We start from the raw sequence: 19,940 nt of genomic DNA on the forward strand, positions 1-19,940 counted from the left end.
TTTGCATTGTAGATACCAAAAGTGATATTCAGCGTGCATTTTAAATTCTCAAGCATTCAGTGTATTTTTCTGATACCAGTGAGGGAGTTTTAAATCTATAACTGCGCAATGGTAGATTATTTGGCTTTGTTGTCATTATTTTTCTTTTGTAGGATACTGAAATTTTGTTTGTTGTGCCAAGGGTGATTGTTAAATTTCTTTCACCATTCACTTCCAGAATAGGGAGCGGGTGAAAGTGACATAGTATTCTCTCAACACCAGTCAGCACAATAAAGGATTCATTGCTGTTGTTTAAGATAAAAGGCAGCAGTTTTAGAAAGAAGTCTTGGCTGCTGATGGTTGGTTTCATCAAATTGTTCATTTTAAGTTGGCCTTAATAATACCATCAAAGGGAGTTGTCATCAAGTATTTCCATACAGGGCGGATGTAAAAATATGGTGAGCCAGTCATCAGGGCAAAATTGTGCATTTTTCTGTGCCCAATTTACAGAGTTGGTAACAAGTTTCGCCCATTCCATCATCTTGGCTGGAGTGTTATATGGTGCATGTAGACTTGACAAAGGGTAGAAAGATAAATGAAGCAATAACCCCTCTCTCCCTTGGAGATTTCCAAGTGTGTCCTTGCTGTAGATCAATTAACCAAACTCGCCCTTGGTGGCTTGAATTTTCGCACTTCTGATCCTGTGTTTAAAAACACAATCGGAGGCAAACTTCATATGAGTTTCTTGCAGTGTGAGATAGGTAACCTGTAGTTAAAACAAATGGGGTGTTAATGAACGTAACTGATTGTTCCAAGCTGCTAGATTACCTTCACTAAGAACTTATTTTTGCAGCATTTAAGCTCCTCTTGGCTTTTGATTAGAAACTATAACCTTCTCGCACATGCTGTTCATCATATTTCTCTCCATTTTCTTCTCTTTTCTGCTCACTGGTGCTGCTGACCTTTCTGCCATTCTTCAAATGCCATACATTTGTCTTTTCCATTACCTCCCACATCGCTGCAGTCAGTATCTTACACTACCTCGGTCCAGACACAGTCATGCCATCGAACATCATCACAAGGATATCAGGTATACTGTAACATGGGTGTGTTGGTGTGTTTTTATTATGTGTGACTATGTATGCATGTATGTATGGATATTATAACTAGGAATGAGCATCAGGATAAAATCAAACTCTAAACTTTAAACTAGAGCTCCTCGATGTTGGATTTTCCAAGTCAAAGGGCCTGATTTTAACTGTACGTGTAGGTTAATTTTGAATAGTTAAGATCGGGCCCAAAGTTTCACATTTCAAAAGGTTTGACTGCCAAATGGAGAAGAGGCACCATTAGCCAGCTAAAATCTCACTAAAATAATATGTACCTATGTGCATGCTGCCATCTACATGATTAATCATGAATGTAATGATAGAAAAAAAATCACATGCATTATTAAGGCTGGCCACTATCAATTTTGGAAGGTTTTGGAGAGCTGAACATGGCATCCCTGAGTGAAAATGTATCATTTATATCATTGTATCATTTTCACAAAAGGGAAAGGCCACAGAAAGAATATTTGGACGCAAATCCAATATTTAGGTGCTCAAGAGATCCGAATGATACAATTTATAACATTGCAGACTACCCGGTCACGTTGCTCATCCTTAATTATGATTTTCGTGGAACTTATCTCTTTTTCCTTCTTTTCTCTTAAGCTGATAAATGAGTAGGATGTAAGTCTGCCAAAATGACACGGTTGAACTTTCAGGCGCACATTAACCATTATAAAAGATTACTTTTGTTTACAGGATTGCATAAATAACACAACAGTTAAAAAGGCAAATGATGAGCATTGAAAATCTGAAATTGAGAGTGGAAAAGCTGTACATATGCAGCAGTTCAGTCAACCTCTGAAAAGAAGAGAAATAGAAAGGTTAAATTACGGTGCTCAATCTGGCATTAAGCTGTCTTCTCTTTTAGAGACTAATGAATCTGCTGCAATTTTAGAGAGCATTATTTGATTCATGATAATAGGACAAAAATGATAGGATTTCAGGACTACTGGGATGCTTATTTGCTTAGTAAAATGCAATCCGTGTTGTGGCAACAGGAGTGCTATGAAGTCAGTCATTATTTGGTGTGCTGTGGTAGACATTAACAGTTTTTGTGCTTTTACACCATCTTCTGTCATCACAGCTCAACTCAAGCCAGTACTAAAAACTAATTTAATTAAATTAATGGGTTGCTTTATTCCATTTTTTTTTTGTTGACTTTTTAAAATATTATACTTTTAACAATGGGTGCTGGTGACATGAATGAGTGAAATGGATAGGAGGAGTTGCTGAGTCTAACAGAGTGAAGGACTTAAATCAATGTTCATTAACACATTTGTCAGCCCACAGCTGAGTCAGCAATCATGCCGCTTCATTAACTTCTCATTATCGGTTCGTCTGATAAAGTATTAAAATATTCTCCTCTGTCAGTCATTTCGCTCACAGTTGTAATCTTGTGCAGTGTCTCAGGAGTGTCCTTTAGTTTGCTCATTCCTTCACAAAACCCAGTATGATGTTCAAAAACAAAACTCCCAGGGCTATCAGTTACTGCAATGCTAGCATTGGGACTGGGCTGCCCAAATCAGGAAGGTCCCAGTCCAAACCTTTCTGAATTAATTGAGCTCAATTGGTGAAGTTTTGATTGGCCTCGGTAGGGAGGGGGAAGAAAAGCCGCCTTGTTTCTATCTCCTAGTTGCTACCCAATGACTCCTGATGGAAAGTCCGCTGACTCATGTCTTCCCTTGACACCCTCAGCCGTAAGCCTATCCTTTCCATGGGACCCACCTACAAGTTTTCTTTAGAAAGTGCTTCATTTATTATTATTCACTTTGGGATATCCTCAGTTCATGAAACGCACTAGATAAATGCAAGCCTTTTTAACAGCTTTCACAATCCTCTTTTTAATCAACCCCTGACTACGCAGTTTCTTTTACTGATTTTGATGCATGTTGACATTGTAACAGCCCCATTGTAAAACAATCACCCTCCCTTTTAAAACCAGTGTCACCAACCCCTCCTGTAAAACAATGCTCTTGGCGATCTCTGACTGCTGCCTCATCCCTAATCTTAAAATGCTTGAGTGTGCCTTTCACTGAAAATGTTCTTTGAGGCACCTCTAGCTATGACCTCCCTATTCCAGCAGCAACCTACAGTGATTAAATCACAAAAGGTATCCTCTGTGACTGGCCTATATTGTGCCATACTTCCTCAATCTCAATCTCCCTGCGGTGTTCCACACAGTTGCAACCCTTATTCTGCTCCATCATGCTATCCAGTTCCTTGAAACCGTCCTTGTAATTCAATTCTAGTTTATGCGCCTTGAGGAATAGATCTATCCTCGGTCCCTTCAAATCTTTTCTGTCCTCAGGACATCTGAAAGCATTTCACAGCCAAAAACTAAATGCAGTTAATTATGTCGCCAATATGTGCATGATAACAGTAACTACAATTAGAGACCGAATAATATGCTTTTGATGGTCCTGATTGAGGGAAGAATGTTAGCCTGGAGACCTGGAGCTCCCTGTGCTTCTTTGAATGAACACCTGAATAAAGAGATGTGGCTTCCATGTGGCATTACCTGAAAGATGGCCCCTCTGACAATACATTGCTCCTTCAGCACTGCAGTGGGATACCAGGTAGACTTGTGTTTAATTCACTGAGCTCTCACCCTCCAACTCCAAGGCAAGAATTTCACCGACTGAAGTTGAGACAGCACAATTAATATGAACGACAAAACTGACTAAAATCTCTTCTTTTTTTCAGCATTAGCGCAATTTACTTTTCTGAACATGGTTGAAATTTAGGTTTGCTGGAACTTGGATTTGTGATGGAACCCGGTTGGAAAGAGCAACACCGCTTTAAATAAGCTGCAGTTAGTTTGAAATGTTCTCGCTGCCTTTTATTGTTTTGCATTTAATGCATGATGCTGACTTCACTCACTCCCTGTCTTCGTTATATGTCTCGCTGGGCTGATCGACATGGTGTTGGTGCACGTGGTCTCTTACTTATTTAACAATTCTTTAATTCTGTTGAGGAATTGAAAATAATACAAATAAAATATGTACAGATGCTTGTACTTTATTTTGTGTACAATTGAAGTTCAACCAGAATCTCATTTATTGTAACGTGCTAGTCAGAAGTAATTCTGGAAGATGTTTCAGCATTTCCAAATGAGATTCTGTTCTATTTCTAGTGTTGTGTCACACTATTTCGCGATTACAGGTATTGAGCTCCATAGTTTCTGCTCTACTGCAGTCAGAGTTTCTGAGGATTCTTTAATGGGAACCCATTTTTTTGCTTTTGTGAAGCAGAGGTGTTCCACGGATCTATTCAATGGTGGTGTTTCAAGTTTCATTATTGGTTGCTTTTGACTTGTACAGTTATTGTTTCTATGCGGTGTTCCTGCATCTTTGAAAATGTTGATGGAACCATCGTGATTTAATGTCACCTCTGTAACTGATTTCTTCCATCTCACTGGGGGCATTTAGCCTCATTAAGAAACCAGCACAGATTTGTCATCTTCATAAGGTTTCCTGGAGGAACACTTCTTCCTTTTGTAGAGACTGTGCCCTTTACTTCCTTCCCCAATCTAGAGGGAAATTGAAGAATACACTAATAAAATAAGAAGACAAAGTAGCAAGCTAATTCGGGAAATATTTTATCACCCCTTACACCCCATCAAGTTTCTCAGGAATTAACTGCATAATAATCTTTACTTAGTTTGCAACAAAAGTAACGAATATTCTGTGTTTCATTGTTCTGATAGTTAGCTTTGTGATCGAGTTTCAAGCTCAAATAATGGCATATATCTGAATTAAAACATTCATACATTCAACATATGAGGAAGAAACCACAAATATCCTGTGACACTGCTTGGGGATTCATCCACGAGAATTCAAAGAGCCACAAAAATAAAGATAAAGGGTATAAATTAATGTAATTTGAATTTGGGCACTGCTGCCTCACAGCGCCAGTGACCCGGGTTTGATTCCGGCCTTGGGTGATTGTGTGGAGATTTCACGTTCTCCTCGTGTCTGCATGGGTTCCCTCCGGGTGCTCCGGTTTCCTCCCACAGTCCAAAGACGTGCAGACTAGGTGGATTGGCCATGCTAAATTTCCCATAAGTGACCAGGGATGTGCAGGTTAGGTGGGGTTACAGGGTTGCAGAGATAGGGAGCCTGGTTCGGGTGCTCTTTCAGAGGGTCGGTGCAGATTTGATGGGCCGAATAGCCTCCTGTATTGGAGGGATTCTATGATCATTCAAGCTGATGTACAGTTTTCCAGTAATCAATGTGCATTATTTCTTGATAAACTTCCAGTCATAAGGTCATAATCATGAACCTTTTTTCTGAATATTATTATAATCAGAGAAAACTGAGCAATGCAGCTGATACACAAGAGTAAAACCACATGTATTATAGATTATATACACATATATGTTTTAGATATAATATATATATATATACCGACTGAATAATTAATTACCTGATTAAGATTTTTAAAAAACTATTTAAATTTTATGTTTGAGGTGCACGGATGCACATTTTTATTATTAACGCAAACTACTGTGGCTGTTGGAAATCTGAAATAAAATAGAAAATGCTCAAGTACTTACTCAGCAAGTCAGGCAGCAGCTGGGGAGAGAGAAAGGGAGCACAAAATGTAACAAGTGCAGGAGAGGGCCCATGTCCATCACTAAAACCAGTGGCACCCCCACCAACCAAGTCTCTGAAAACATTGAGTGAATTAAGTCCCTAATTAGCAGCAGGAACCCTGCGGTCAGGGATCCCGGCTTCACAGGGAACATTTTATTGCAGGACTCCGTGGCCCTTGCCTGCCATTGGTTGAATACCAACAGTAGCGAGATCTGGGGTGAAATTCTCCTACCCGCACCGCCACATTTCTGCCCCGTCCGGCCGGCGGGAGTCTCCGTAACACCGGCCGGTCAATGGGGTTTCCCATTGTGGGGCAGCCCCACGCCGTCGGGAAACCCCCGGGCGCCGGCAAAACGGAGACTCCCGCCGGCGGAGAATGATGCCCCAGGTCTTTAAGTCGGCATTAATTGTCCTAGTAGGCCCCTTAATTTCCATCCAGGTGGGAAGGCTGCACAAAGCCTTCCTGCCCTATACTTAATTGGACAGAAGCACAGAGAGACGAGATGCCCACCCTGCACAATCCCGCTTGACCAAATGCTTCCTCCACCCCACCACACCCCAGCCTCAATTCATTAAACTCAGCCCAAAGTTTTGTTTTCAGGTCAATAATCTTGCTTCAGAACTTAGTAAATTGCTTGTAACTACCTACAGGCATCTGCTGTTGTTTGCGTAATCTCCCAGGTTTGAATTAATCCTTGTGTGAGTGCCCCAAAAGATCAATTATTCTCCAGGTAATCATTCTAATTGTTTATTGATGCTCCACAAAGCCATTCCCAAAATATGATTTGTCTGTGTAATCACACCACAGGCACCCAGTATTCCTAACGTAATTGTTCATTGATATCTGTTCATCTTAGTCTCATGTAAAAGGTTGAAACTAGGGAAAGTTTTTGTTATCCAAGGGTGCAACTTTGATTATAAATAAGGACAGGTTGGCTTTGTTTGCTTGCTGAGCATATCACTGTCACTGTACAGAGAACTGATACTTTGTGTAAACGTAACCCACAATCAGTTCTGAATCAATTATACAAAGCACCAGATCCCAGATCTTCCGATCTCTGGATGGTCGGAGACCGGATGGACCCCAGAGGATGCACCACAGGAACCCCCAGAATTCTCAACACAAGGACCTTGTGGGAATTCCTTAGGAAGGTTCAAGTTCTGAAGGGAAATTCCACTATGTCCAGAACCTTTCCAAAAAGTCCTCTTGAGTTAGAGCCTGAGACTTTGGAGGGTTCTGACTCACTTACATGGATAGTTACCCAGGAAATGTTAGACTGAAAAAAATCAAGATGTAACCCCGGAGTAACTATACGACTGATCCACCAAATCCCCACTGATCCCTCCTCACCTCCCCCCTGCCAACCTCAGACCCTGGCCCACTGAATCCCTGACTTGCTAACTCCTCACTCTTCCCTCCAACACCCCATCAACTCTCTTCTTGTTTTCTGAGTCCTGTTATATTTTGTGCCCACATCACCGTTTGCGTTCACGGTGAACATGTGTGCAAAATCACAGCATCAGTCTACTCCACGACCCTCCAATTCAGACCTTCTGACTCTGCCCTGACCTTCTGACTCCCCCCCCAGACCCTCTGACTCCCCCTGACTCTACATAACCCTACCTCACCACCCTACCCATTCTGCCACCCTAACCATCATATCACCTACCACCCTGCCACCTAATCACCCTACCCTGCACAGCTGGCACCTTACTCACACTGCCACTCCACCCACCCTTCCACCCTTACCCAGCTGGAACCATACCCCAGCTGTTACTGTACCCACCTGCCCACTTAACTCACTCGCACTCATTCACTAACACACTGAAAATTTAGTAAATGAAGATATACTAGAATACACCAGCTAGTGCCGTAAAAAGGGGTGTCTTGACTTCCCCTAATAATCTGCGCAATGAAGGAGAACACCCAGAACAGGTATGCTCCCCATTTCTGAAGATGCCCAGTTCAGAAGTCTGGGGCAGAAATGTGGAATTCCAGCGTGTGTAAAAAAATATATAGGATCGGAGTGGTGATCCAACTACGATTGCCACATCTTGGAAGATTGAGCCCTATATGTTCCATATTAAGTTTCTCAATTATGCACGAAACCACGGGCTGGATTCTCTGGTTCCCCAGTCATGTATTTTGCAGCGGTGCGCCATTCGCTGTTGGCGAGATTCTCTACTCTGCCACCTGTCAATAGGATTTCCATTGAAGCCACCCCACTCCGCCAGGAACCCCATGGGCGGGGGTGCGCTGCCAGCGGGAAAAGAGAAACTCAACGACTGGGGAATTCCAGCCCACATTTGTGTGAGTGCACATTGAAGAATTGCATGGAGTTCATTATGGTCCCAATCTGATAGGAGCATTAACAGTTGTGCTAATCTGTGCACTCATATCTCCATTCTGCACTCCTGCCAATATGTTCCTATCCCTCACAGTTTGATGCTTATTTGAAAGACAGAAAATCCTTTAACATTATTCAGCAGGTAACCGTGTAATAAGTAAACCATTATCAACTGTCCTCACTGCACTTCCATGGATTTAAAGTACAGTAAAACGTGGAATATATAGCATGAAATAATGTCAGTATCATTAACAATGTACTGTAGTAAAGTAGTGTAGTACATAATGTAAATACTTAAAAGTTTGACGTATCTGATGTTGCTTTTTTTCCAATGATCATTGTAGTTATGTTTCTCTTTTATTTTATTTTTAGCAACATGTACCATGTAGTTTATCCTCTCTATCGGGAAGATGCAATAAGGTTACTTCGTTCCCAAAAGATGAACCGCACATATTCTGAGGGTGCTTACAATGTTCTTGAGAGGTACTAATCGTGACATTGGTCTCACTTTGTAAGAACTATTAATCTGTTCACGTCTGCCGATGTCAGAGAGATGTCGTTACTCATGACTCTGTGATGCAGTTGGAATTATTGTCTGATGCATTAGGTAATGCAGCAGTTATGGGTATGATAGTGCATTGGTTATATGACTGGATAGCTAGACTGATCATTCAAATGCCACCATGGCCTTTTTTGCAGAATTTGAATTCAGTCTTTTTTAAAAATGGGAGATTTGATTTATTTTCCAATGTCAATATAAGTGACCACGGAGCTATCGGATTGCAAAAATCCGGCTGGTTCACTCGTATCCCGTTTTTAGGGAATGAAGATTGCTGTCCTGACCTGGCCTGTCTTGCATGTTACTCCAGTCCAGAATCAGTGTCATAATCCGAAGAGCCTTCCGATGTTGCCTTGCAATTTCAAGGCTATCGAGGAATGGCAATAGTTACTGGCTTTGCAGATGGTGCTTGCATTGTGAGATTGAATCTAAAAGAAAACATGCGCCATGACAATTGGAATATAAAGCCATTCATTATTTGTCTTTCTTTTTAACACAAGCAGCGAAAGAGAAATAATTGAATTCCATATTAATAATGCCAGACCAGCAAATGAAAATAAAAGGGATTCATCTGTATTTTAGCATGTTGCTCACTTTACATTTATTTTTAAATTTATTTTTTCATTCTTGATTGCTACTATGAGAAAAATCTTTTTCAAAAGGTCTTATCATTCATTAATCACCATGCCAATGTGAAAATGAAAAGAAATGAAAACCGCTTATTGCCACAAGAAGGCTTCAAATGAAATTACTGTGAAAAGCAGTGAAAAGTTGCCACATTCCGGCACCTGTTTGGGGAGGCTGGTACGGATTCCCGTACCAGCTGTGCTGCTGGCCTGCCTTGGTCTGCTTTCAAAGCCAGTGATTTAGTCCTGTGCTAAACCAGCCCCTTTGTATGTTTGCTATTGAGGATAGTGCTGATATGAAGAGCAACTTGTAACATTTAGTAGCAAATTGTTAGTCTGCATTGCACAATGAGCTTTAGAATGGAAAGGGGAAAGTGTTTGGTTTTGAATGGACTTCTTGCATGTTTTTTGTGGAACCTACAATTTATTGATTGGAGCATCAGGATGAATGGCTGAAAAAGGCTGCCAAATCTTGGGATTATTCTGAATTTCTGTCCTGTCACAATCAAAGACCCATAAATGGTTCTCGAATAATACACATTTTTCTAATGTGAGCCTGCATTCATTGAACATTTTGCACAAATTGTCTAAAATGCAATTAATTAAATTCACGTTCAGACTATTTATAGAAGGTAATTATGTTCAGGGATTCATGTAACTACTTCTCCGAGCCAAGGTTAAAAACTCCAATCCCACTGTTGTTTCTTAAAATAAAATTCTGCTCACAAAAAATGTACTTTTCTGTTCATATGGGTTCAAAAGGCAATCTAATTAATATAAATTGACAACAGAAAATGCTCCGCAAATCATGCAGAATTTGCAGAGATAGAGAAACAAAAGTGAACAGGTAGAAGTCTCTCACAGCCAGGGGATGGGCAGGGAGGTGAGTAAATTGAAGCCCGACTGCACTTATTGCAACCAGTTGAGCCTGTTAGGGAGCCAATCAGCAGGTACTTTCTGCCAGGATCCTTATAAAATTTTCCAGGGGTGCGCTGGAGAAATGGAGCTTCCGTGCCTCACCAGCTTTCAGGAAGCAGGAACTCAGCAGCATTTTGTATGGAGTTGAAAACCATTGTGAGCAGCAGCATTACAGAAGGGTGAGAAGGGACTGGGCAAACTTGGAAAACATAGCAGAGGTGAAAGGATTTCTCGGACTCCCAGATATGTATCGAATGCACGGAAAATAAGGACAATGAGAACCCTCAAGAGGTAAGAAAAACAAGTTACAGTGGGTTTCAGGCACAGTGGGTGTACCCTACACCTCAGGGACTGCAGCAGTCTAAGAAGGCAGCTTACCATCACCTTCTGAAGGGCAACTAGGGATGGATAATAAATGATGGCCTAACCAGCTGTCATAATATACACCAGTATATCATGGTGCAGACACACATTGATGTAATGAACCGCCTTGGCCTTGTTAAACCCTACATGTCTTTTTGCCAGTTTTGCTCCAACGTCCTGGTAAATTCTGACGGGATGGCCCTCCCAACTACACTCTCGAATGCCCTTCGCCCACCTCAGGATCCTCTCCTTATCCAAGTATCTGGAGTCGAACTAGAATCGCCTGTGGTGGCCCCCCAGGGCTTCTATCTCAGTGACCGGTGGGCCTGGTCCACTTCCGGATGGCTCGCTAAGACCCCCTCTCCCACCAGCTTCCCAAACATCTTTGCCACATGCTCCGTGGCACTCGTACCTCTATGCCCTCATGCAATTCTGAAGTCTGAAATATGGTGTCTAGGATAATTCACAGCAGAAGTGTATACATGTGCAGCAGATAGCACTTTAGTTTCCAAACAGCAATTATGACATCTGGACACTGGATGATTCTCCAGGTCATCGACCTTGGCCTTCAATATCTTCTGCCTCTCCGCCAACATCACCATTTCTGCCTCCAAATTGGCAATCCGATCACTGTGCTCCTTGTCCGTCGCCTCCACCTTCTGAATTGTTGAGCTCTGTACCTCCAGCCGTTGTTCCACCCTGTTCAAAGTGACATGAATGTGTGCCACCGCCACCTCAGTCGCTCTTGCCAGGTCATCAGAGATCATTTGGCTCTGTTTCTTAAACTCCTGTGTCAGGAATTCCACCAGCCTCTCAGTTATACACTGAGAGGGCAACAACGACACAGGGGCCTCCGCCATTTTCTCTCATCCTGCGACACGAGGGCCTTCCAAGTCAATCGAGGACCCCTTATTCTATTTGTTCCTCGTATTATAACCTCCAGGATTTGCACACCGAGGGAGGAACCAAAACTTTCAAATTATACCACTTTTCTCTCCAAACAATACCCATTAAACTGAACGCCCAAGTGGGAACCACCTAGTCTGCGACCGACCATTCACCTCATGGAAGTCAAATGGCGGAGAGATGATGTTCGGCCTCTTCAAGGTAGTGGTCAGTTCACCAGACAACAATGACACCACCATCGTCAGCAGGTTTGATGCAAATGAATCTCAAAATTGTTATGGTGGCGAAGGGTGGGCCCAAAAGAACCGAGTACAGAAAGTTCAGATCAAGACAGGTTAGAGCGAATGAGAGGAGCAGAGAAATTGAGACAGTCGATGTGCTGGCAGTTCTCAGTGAGAAGACCTAGAGAGTGTAAATGGCCAGAGGAGGAAACCAGGTGAAGGGAGGATACCGGAGACAGGTCACGCAGAGGTGGCAGTGACTGAAGAACTCAACTTCTTGAAAAGTTATAAATTCCTAAGGAGATGAAACTGAGACCTTTGCTCAGAAGAGATCATTCAGAGTCAAAGAGGGGAAGGTCGGAGGTTATCATGAATAAATGGCAATGGGTGAAATAGGAAGAGGGGATCTGGTCAGAAGAAAGTGAATAGGCTTTGGTATCTATGAGCTGTTGAAGCTTTCAATCTTTCACACCTGAAAGGAAGAAAAATGTTTAATGAGACCATGAAGGATAAAATGAAATTGCAGAATAGGCCAACTTTAAAATAGATGGGACGATGCTGTTGAAGAAAGAAGTCGCCAGTGTGCATTTTGTGGCACCTAATGTTGAGTGGTAATCTCAGGATGTGGCAAGAATAGCGGTTCGAGGAACACTGAATGACGAGGAGATATGTGTACTCCTGGGTCTATCCAAAACACAAAGGATGACATTTCAGTTGGAATCCATGTAGAATAGGTCAGTGTTGGAGACCATCATTGAGAAAGGAACTGTGGCTCTGACGGTGAGATTGCACGGTAGCATTGTGGATAGCACAATTGCTTCACAGCTCCAGGGTTCCAGGTTCGATTCCGGCTTGGGTCACTGTCTGTGTGGAGTCTGCACATCCTCCCCGTGTGTGCGTGGGTTTCCTCCGGGTGCTCCGGTTTCCTCCCACAGTCCAAAGATGTGCAGGTTAGGTGGATTGGCCATGATAAATTGCCCTTAATGTCCAAAATTGCCCTTAGTGTTGGGTGGGGTTACTGGGTTTTGGGGATAGGGTGGAGGTGTGGGCTTGGGTAGGGTGCTCTTTCCAAGAGCCGGTGCAGACTCGGTGGGCCGAATGGCCTCCTTCTGCACTGTAAAATTCTATGAAAAAAAAAATTCTATGAATTTGGCGGATATCTAAACCAGCACAAAATGGGAAATACAAAACAATGAAAGGTGAATAAGGTAAAAGAGACAAACAGAAATCCCATTGGAGAGAAGATAAGAACCTTTACAAGGTGGGATCTCCTGGACTCTATGTAGTCTTCACAGCACTCTATGTAGTCTTTTGCAACTTAAAGCAAGTTTGGAAAGCCCCAGACACTTGTAGAATCATACCAACAGCAAGAAGAAATGAACCACGAACTAACCTGCAAATAATACTTATCTCTCCAGATAGTTCCCACATTTTTAGCCGTGCAAGGTTAAGTGAGGGTGCCATCTGGAGCATTGAGCTCCAAAATTATATTTTTGATTGCTAGACATCATGATCCTATTGTTCTTCCTAGTTCTGGTGGATGCTAGCGACTTGCGCTAACACGTTCATTAATATGGTGTCGAGGATAATTCACAGCAGAAGTGTATACATGTGCAGCAGATAGCACTTTAGTTCCCAAACAGCAATTATAACATCTGGACACTGGGCACTTCCCAACCTGATTGCTTACTCATATTAGTTTTGGTCTGTCAGGGAATGGGTGGATATTGGGAGTGGGCAGGAATGTGACATTGAAGCCCAAGATAAACCATGATTGTGTTGAATGGTCCAACAGGCTAAAAAGGCTGTATGGTCTATTCCTGCTTCTATCTCCTGCGTTCTTAATGATTTGTTCTGACCCCCGTAGAGACTGACAACTTCTAAAAAGAGTTTTGAATTCCTGGCTCATGGCGCCGAGGTCCCAGGTTCGATCCCGGCTCTGGGTCACTGTCCGTGTGGAGTTTTCACATTCTCTCCGTGTTTGCATGGGTTTCACCCTCACAACCCAAAGATGGCCACACTAAATTGCCCCTTAATTGGAAAAAATGAATTGGGTACTCTAAATTTATTTTTTAAAAGTATATGTGCAGGTGCCTCCGTGAACCACCGATGTGCAAAGAAAAACCCGCCCCTTGGTTAAACCAGTGGGTGCCGAATTTGAGGACCCGAATTTTGGAATCGGGGCCTTCGTGCCATTTTGGCTAATGTGCGGAGCCCTTCCACCTCTGTGATAATTGAGGCCTCTCTCTGAATCCAGCTTTTTATTTAATCATACTGAGAGCCTGTAAGTTTACCCATGGCAAAGCCAACAGTTCTGTCATGTGGATTTCAATAGTGCTTGATCAGGGTAACCATGGAACCCAGGCTTGTCATCAGGCAGACCTAGTGGGAGGTCACTTTCTCTTTTCTACCTTGTATTAAAAAAGAAAGTTTAACATTTAACCTGCTTATAAAACCTTGCATTCTTAACAGTCTAAACATAGGTCAAATCTCCAAATCTTGTGATATTTGGTAAAATAGCCTGATTGTGCAAAAGTATTTATGAATGCAAACACTTTCATATTTACTATACATAAAGTGCATATTGGCAAATGAAAGTGTGAAAAAAATTCATTTTTGATCCTGTATTACTTTTATTATATTTTTTATATATTTAGTATATTTAGTTTATCTTTGTTTGCCTATGTTTTAAATGAATTGCCACTTGTTTTTGTTTCTGTACCTCATCAGGCGGATTAGGCAGCAGAGGAGAGTACCCAGTGTTTGCTTTGATGATGGCACTGCCCATCACCCAGAAAGGTACAATATAATTAGTATCTGAATATGTTTAAAGAGGCTGGATCATCCCCTTCATTGGAATGGATGAAAAGAGATAGCGGTTATGTAATAATTGTAACTATTTAATAACCTGCTCCCAGCCAGCAGTAGCGCTATAATGCTATTGTAATAATAGTATAATAATATATAATCTTTGTAGAAACTTTTCTTTATTAATTTTTGGGTGAATGTGAAAGAACAGTATAAATTTCAGAGAATTTCTCTCATTTGAATCTTCGAAGGACTTAGGACAGGAAAGATTCCATGTGTTAGTGGGCCCTTAAATGTACCTGGAAGATTGCTAATGAAATTCTAAATGGTTTTGCTTGAACTAGAAGTATTACAAAATATTCCCACTGTCTTTTACAATATTACAAACACAAGAGGCTGAATTTTGTGGGTGATGGTTAGGTACCACTGAAATGGGAGCTGACCCTGCTTTAATCAGCAATTGGATGCGGGGCAGCATTTTGCCAGCACCATCCAATTAAGGATGGCGACCTGTCATCAGAGTCACTGTTAGTGGAAATGCAGGTCCAGGGAGAGGGCACCGCAGTGGTGGGGTGCTTTCAAAAAGAGGTGAGTTTGGTTGTGGGAAACCGGGGTCCAGCATCAAGGCCCTGATGGTTGGGGTGGTGTGATTGGAGGTCATGGAATACCAGCCGTGCCATTACCGCGAGGGTAGCCATTGTCCATGGAGTGCATAAGTAGGAGGGCAGCCCACCTGGGAACCCACTGGGTGGTCACCAGCACTTTGCTGGTGGTCTCCGCATGCGATGGGGGCCCTCTTTAATCAGGTGAAATGCCCTCCAAAGTGGGAAGTGGCTTTCACTTATTTGGAAGGCCCAGTCGCCAACTTTTCCAACACTGGCAATATTGCATGTTGGGGAGAAAGACAACGGATTCCCCTCCCAACATTTTGCCACTCTGTTTTGTTGACCCTCCCATCTCCCAGCCCATTAGCAATGGGCTGGGACAATTCAGCCCATAGTGTCGAAGGAAACCTTCCCATCATGTCAATATCCTGATATAGTATTGTGCGGGTTTCGTTCTTTCGGAAGAAAGAAATACCTGACCTCTAAACTGTTTTGAAGATAATGTCAGCACTTTTAACAGCTGTGAATGTGTTAGTTCTGCACCATCAAGCAAGGGAAGACAATTGACCAAGGTTTTCTCCTCTGTGTCCATTTAAGTGAATGGCTTGAAAATTGAGTGTTTCCTGACAAGCGATAGCAAGCAAAATCAAATAACTGCTTTAAAAACAGAAAGTGCTGGGAAAACACAGCAGGTCTGGCAGCATGTGTGGGGAGGGAAACAGAGTTAATGTTTTGAGTCCAGTGTGACTCTTCTTTGGAACAATCTTGTTTAACTGCCTTGTGTGACAAGTTATACTATCTGTAGGCAATCTGTATTGTCCGAATTTTAAACTTATAAGGGAGAGGTGATTACTTATGCCCCAATTCTGTGAAAAAGCACAGATACCTAAAATAGAGACTTGTGTTGGTTGGTGCCAATTGGTAGAATTAAACCAAAATTGAGCTCAGCGAGATGCAAATTGAGATGAGAATTATCTTTCAAATGTGCTATATACCTTTAAGGTCATTCCTATTTCCTTCATTCATTGAACAAATGCTGAAGGTATATTTTATTTCGGGATTCATTCCGTAATCCATGTTGTACCTGTGCCCAAGAGGTGCATGCTCCCGTTTGCTCTTACTGTTATTTCTTTGACTTTAGTATTTGTGTAAAGTACAGACTTACAGGGGCACAGGCTCAACTGCAAACTTGTTTATTAAACAAATGCTCCGAATGCTCAAATGGAAGAGGCTTAAACTAGTGTAAAGACGCTGCACAACATTTGAAACCATGGTTTATTAATAAAATCCTCCACTGTAAAACCACAGGCAAAATCCCACATTTCTGCCCAAAACCTTCTCACAATTTATTGGTTACCCTTAAACCTCAACCCCAATATCCCTCCGATTTGGTTGATAACTTACAACTCTCAATACGGTTGGTTCTTTCAGTGCGAGCTGTTAGGACCATGAATGAGATTGACCATTCCTGATCCTCCTTGGTGACTGCAGTCCCAAGCCTTCAGGCCGATATCTCCACTATTTGGCTGAATACACGTACCTTCCCCAACACGGCCAGCGGTGTTGAAAGTAGGCCTGAGTCAAGGTGACCAGCCCTGACCCTCCTTCCCACTGCAGTGCCAGACCCTTCGCCTTGGCCTTTTTATTACAAAATTTTATCTAAAATATCAAAGCACATTTCCTGGAGACATTCTGCTGGAAAGATCAGTGCTTAACATCCTTGTTAATCTCTTTTGTCTTGGTCCAGACAAACCCATTCGTTGTGATGTTGTTTCCATGGTGTGATATCTCTGGATCTCAACAAAGTCCGTTTCTCTTTAGCTGTTGTCAGTTTTGTTTGTATGGTGACTGTTAGCTGGGGTCATCTGCTATGATGGCCTTCCAAGCTTCTTTAATTGCATTGTCTGATGGCAATTATCTTGTGCCATTGTGATGATAATGTAGTATCCTTACATGGTATTGGTTTGGTTTCGATATTGACATGCTTTGAAGATTAACCCCTGACAGTATAGCCTACCTCTGTGGGTTGAGGTTTGGTCTGTTTATTTGCAGTGTTTATGTCCATGGATTTTGGGTTTTATATTTAATAAAAATCCATTTGGAGGAGATTCCATTCCTACAAGACATCCCAAACATACTATCTGCTCCAGGTACAAAATCTGCTGATTATTGATGATTCAAGTGCACTCCAGCAGTTAGAAACTAGGCCAACATGAAAGACTAAAAATTCTAAATTTAATTTGGAGAATCAAAACCTTTGACAACTATCCTCGAAGTACTGGGGTAGAAATTCCATAGACATCACTCTGCTGTGGAAAGAGCAGGTGGGTGGAACCTCCAACTGCTTATTTGTCTTTGTTATGTCATTATTCCACTTCCAAAACAGAGGCAGGTGCCTATATCAGTATATGTGCCACTTGGCCATCATTAACCAAGTGCAGGCGAGACTACCCTCAATGCTACGAGACCAAAACTTTCCTCCATCCTTTGACTTTCACGGATCTGCCACTTTCCAAGCAGTAGTTGATTCCTGTAGGTCAACTGCCATCATGGCACTGTGGGACCCACATATGACACTTCTAGAGGCAGTAAGCCTTTTCACAGAGACAAATGTCACTGGCTGTACAAAGGATGAAGCTGTTTGAATTTTTAGAGGAGAATGGCATTTGAACATTCACACCTTCAATTGTGGCATGGTAATGTAATCTAGCCAGAAGCCGGCTAGAATAAATTGGAATGTATTCCCCTCTACAGGAGGTGAGTGCCCACTCTAAATGCCCCTCCACCCATTGCATTAATTCAACACTGAAAATGACATAAAATTCCTAAACTGTTACATTAGTACAAGTGTATCTTCCCATCGTTTTGTCTGCTGATGTTATTTTCTGACAGACTCAACAGAACCAGCCCACATGGATCTCTGGAATGAAGCTAATGGTTTGTCACTGAATTATAGAATCTCATCTGAGCTGTTGAATGTTGTTGCTGTGAAGGAATTGTTTTGTGCGCTTCTAACATTCAGTTTGTTTTACTATGCTTTTCGGAAGAAGGTACAATGGTGGAAGTCACAATGCATGGTCTAATCATACTATAGTCAATGGAACATCAGATCACTATAGGTAAGAAAAGTGATTTGCTGTGGGCCTATAGAGTCTGTTCTTAGCATGACAGATTTCCATCCAATCTTCCAGCAAATTGGATGCTTAGTGTAATGGGATGTTGCAGTGAAGTGTTCTGACAACCAATTCTAAAGTTTGCGGGCTAGATTTCATTTGTGTAATTATGCAAAAAGGGAGAAAACAAAATATTCTGCCTGTCATGGCCTAAAACTTGAAGAAGCAACATATAACCACAAAATTTAATATAAATCATTCACAATGAAGTTGCAGCTATTCGTTCTGCAAAACAGTCAAACACTTGCAAGAACATAAACTGGGTGCCTTTTAGAACATTGTTGCATCAGGATTTTCAATCCATCAAATGTACTATTCCCCTCATTTCGCCCTTCTGAAGTGCCATTACAAGCACGCTTGATTTGAAGCCTGTATAATGTTCAATACGGTTTATGATATCAATCTTCACCCTGTTTTCATTACACAAATTGGAAGTCTTGCCAATTTAGAGGAGGAAAATAATTAAGCCAAGATGCTTTATTTACATATCACAACATTTTACCCTATTTCCGTTGTTGTTACCTGACTCATCCAGAATACTGCTGACCTGGGCGTATCCTGCTCCATGACATATCCAATCACCTCAGAACCTATCTGTGGGCTGGCTCTGCCTGAGGTGACCAGTTGTTTTAAGATTCCAAAGCGAGCTACTTTCTAGATTCTCGACCATCTTTTGCAGTTCTCCAGGTTTATGCTGTTGAGGCCCAAAGCCCGATTTTGACTGGGGCCCTGGAGATGTCTTCGGGTGTGTGACTGTAGCGTGACGGCCATTTAATACGGGCTTTCAGTTCTACTCAAATTCCTTGGCCATTGACTGAGATCTGGCTCCCCTGACAAATTCAATGCGTTCTAAATTTTTCTTGCAAGTCATCCAATACACGGTCTAAGACTTTATTGTGTTCGGGCTGGGTCAGAGATTATCATGTAAATGATTAGGCCATATAAGGAGACCAAAAGAATAGAAGAGAGAGTATAAAATCTGCACTTTGTGATATGGGAACACGGTAGCACAGTGGTTAGCATTGTTGCTTCACAGCTCCAGGGTCTCGGGTTCGATTCCGGCCTGGTTCACTGTCTGTGCGGAGTTTGCACGTTCTCCCCGCGTCTGTGTGGGTTTCCTCCGGGTGCTCCGGTTTCCTCCCACAAGTCCCAAAAGACTTGCTGTTAGGTGGATTGGACATTCTGAATTCTCCCTCTGTGTACCCGGACAGGTGCCGGAATATGACGACTAGGGTCTTTTCACAGTAACTTCATTGCGGTGTTAATGTACTACTTGTGACAATAAAGAATATAAAAAAAAGACATGAATCTCATTAACATACAGGATAACACTGGGAATGCAGTTTGTTCCAAGATTTAGCTTAATCAAGAGGGCTAGGTGATTTCTAAACCACGAGTTCAGTATATAACTGTAATCTGAGTTCCAAGGTTACTGTCCATTACCCATTCCAACCAGGTGGTTATTTTACCTATCAGTCAGTTTATATTTAAGTTCAGAGTCTAACATTGCCTCCAAATCCCCCATACGGGTCTTTTGAAACAATAGTGTTATTTGTGGTTATATGATGTTAAAGCAACATAATTCTTTGGTATTCCATATAACACAATAATAGTAATTACATTATCCAGTTAATCTTTCATGTTATCTTCCAAAGACTTGTAAAATAAATAGTGACAACAGAAAGGAGGGAAATGGCATTTTCGCAAAACAACTCCAAGTAGCTTTA

General features: G+C 41.9%; 1 protein-coding gene across 31 annotated transcripts in view; it reads left to right on the top strand.

The window, feature by feature from the left end:
* rims2a (regulating synaptic membrane exocytosis 2a) overlaps positions 1–19,940 on the top strand; it is a 1,580,193-nt gene that overhangs the window by 925,241 nt on the left and 635,012 nt on the right. For 17 of the 31 annotated variants that reach the window (XM_072467178.1, XM_072467182.1, XM_072467181.1 and 14 more), the window contains 3 exons: positions 1,004–1,069; positions 8,407–8,517; positions 14,358–14,426. The exons of 6 other annotated variants lie outside the window; for them this stretch is intronic. In XM_072467178.1, the coding sequence (XP_072323279.1) occupies positions 1,004–1,069; positions 8,407–8,517; positions 14,358–14,426 (246 nt within the window). Of the gene's footprint in view, positions 1–1,003; positions 1,070–8,406; positions 8,518–14,357; positions 14,427–18,093; positions 18,160–19,940 lie in introns of those variants that run through there. 8 more of the 31 variants (XM_072467196.1, XM_072467207.1, XM_072467191.1 and 5 more) reach the window with 4 other exon arrangements.

This window comes from Scyliorhinus torazame, chromosome 11 (genome assembly GCF_047496885.1).
Source record: "Scyliorhinus torazame isolate Kashiwa2021f chromosome 11, sScyTor2.1, whole genome shotgun sequence".
Taxonomy (NCBI): domain Eukaryota; kingdom Metazoa; phylum Chordata; class Chondrichthyes; order Carcharhiniformes; family Scyliorhinidae; genus Scyliorhinus; species Scyliorhinus torazame.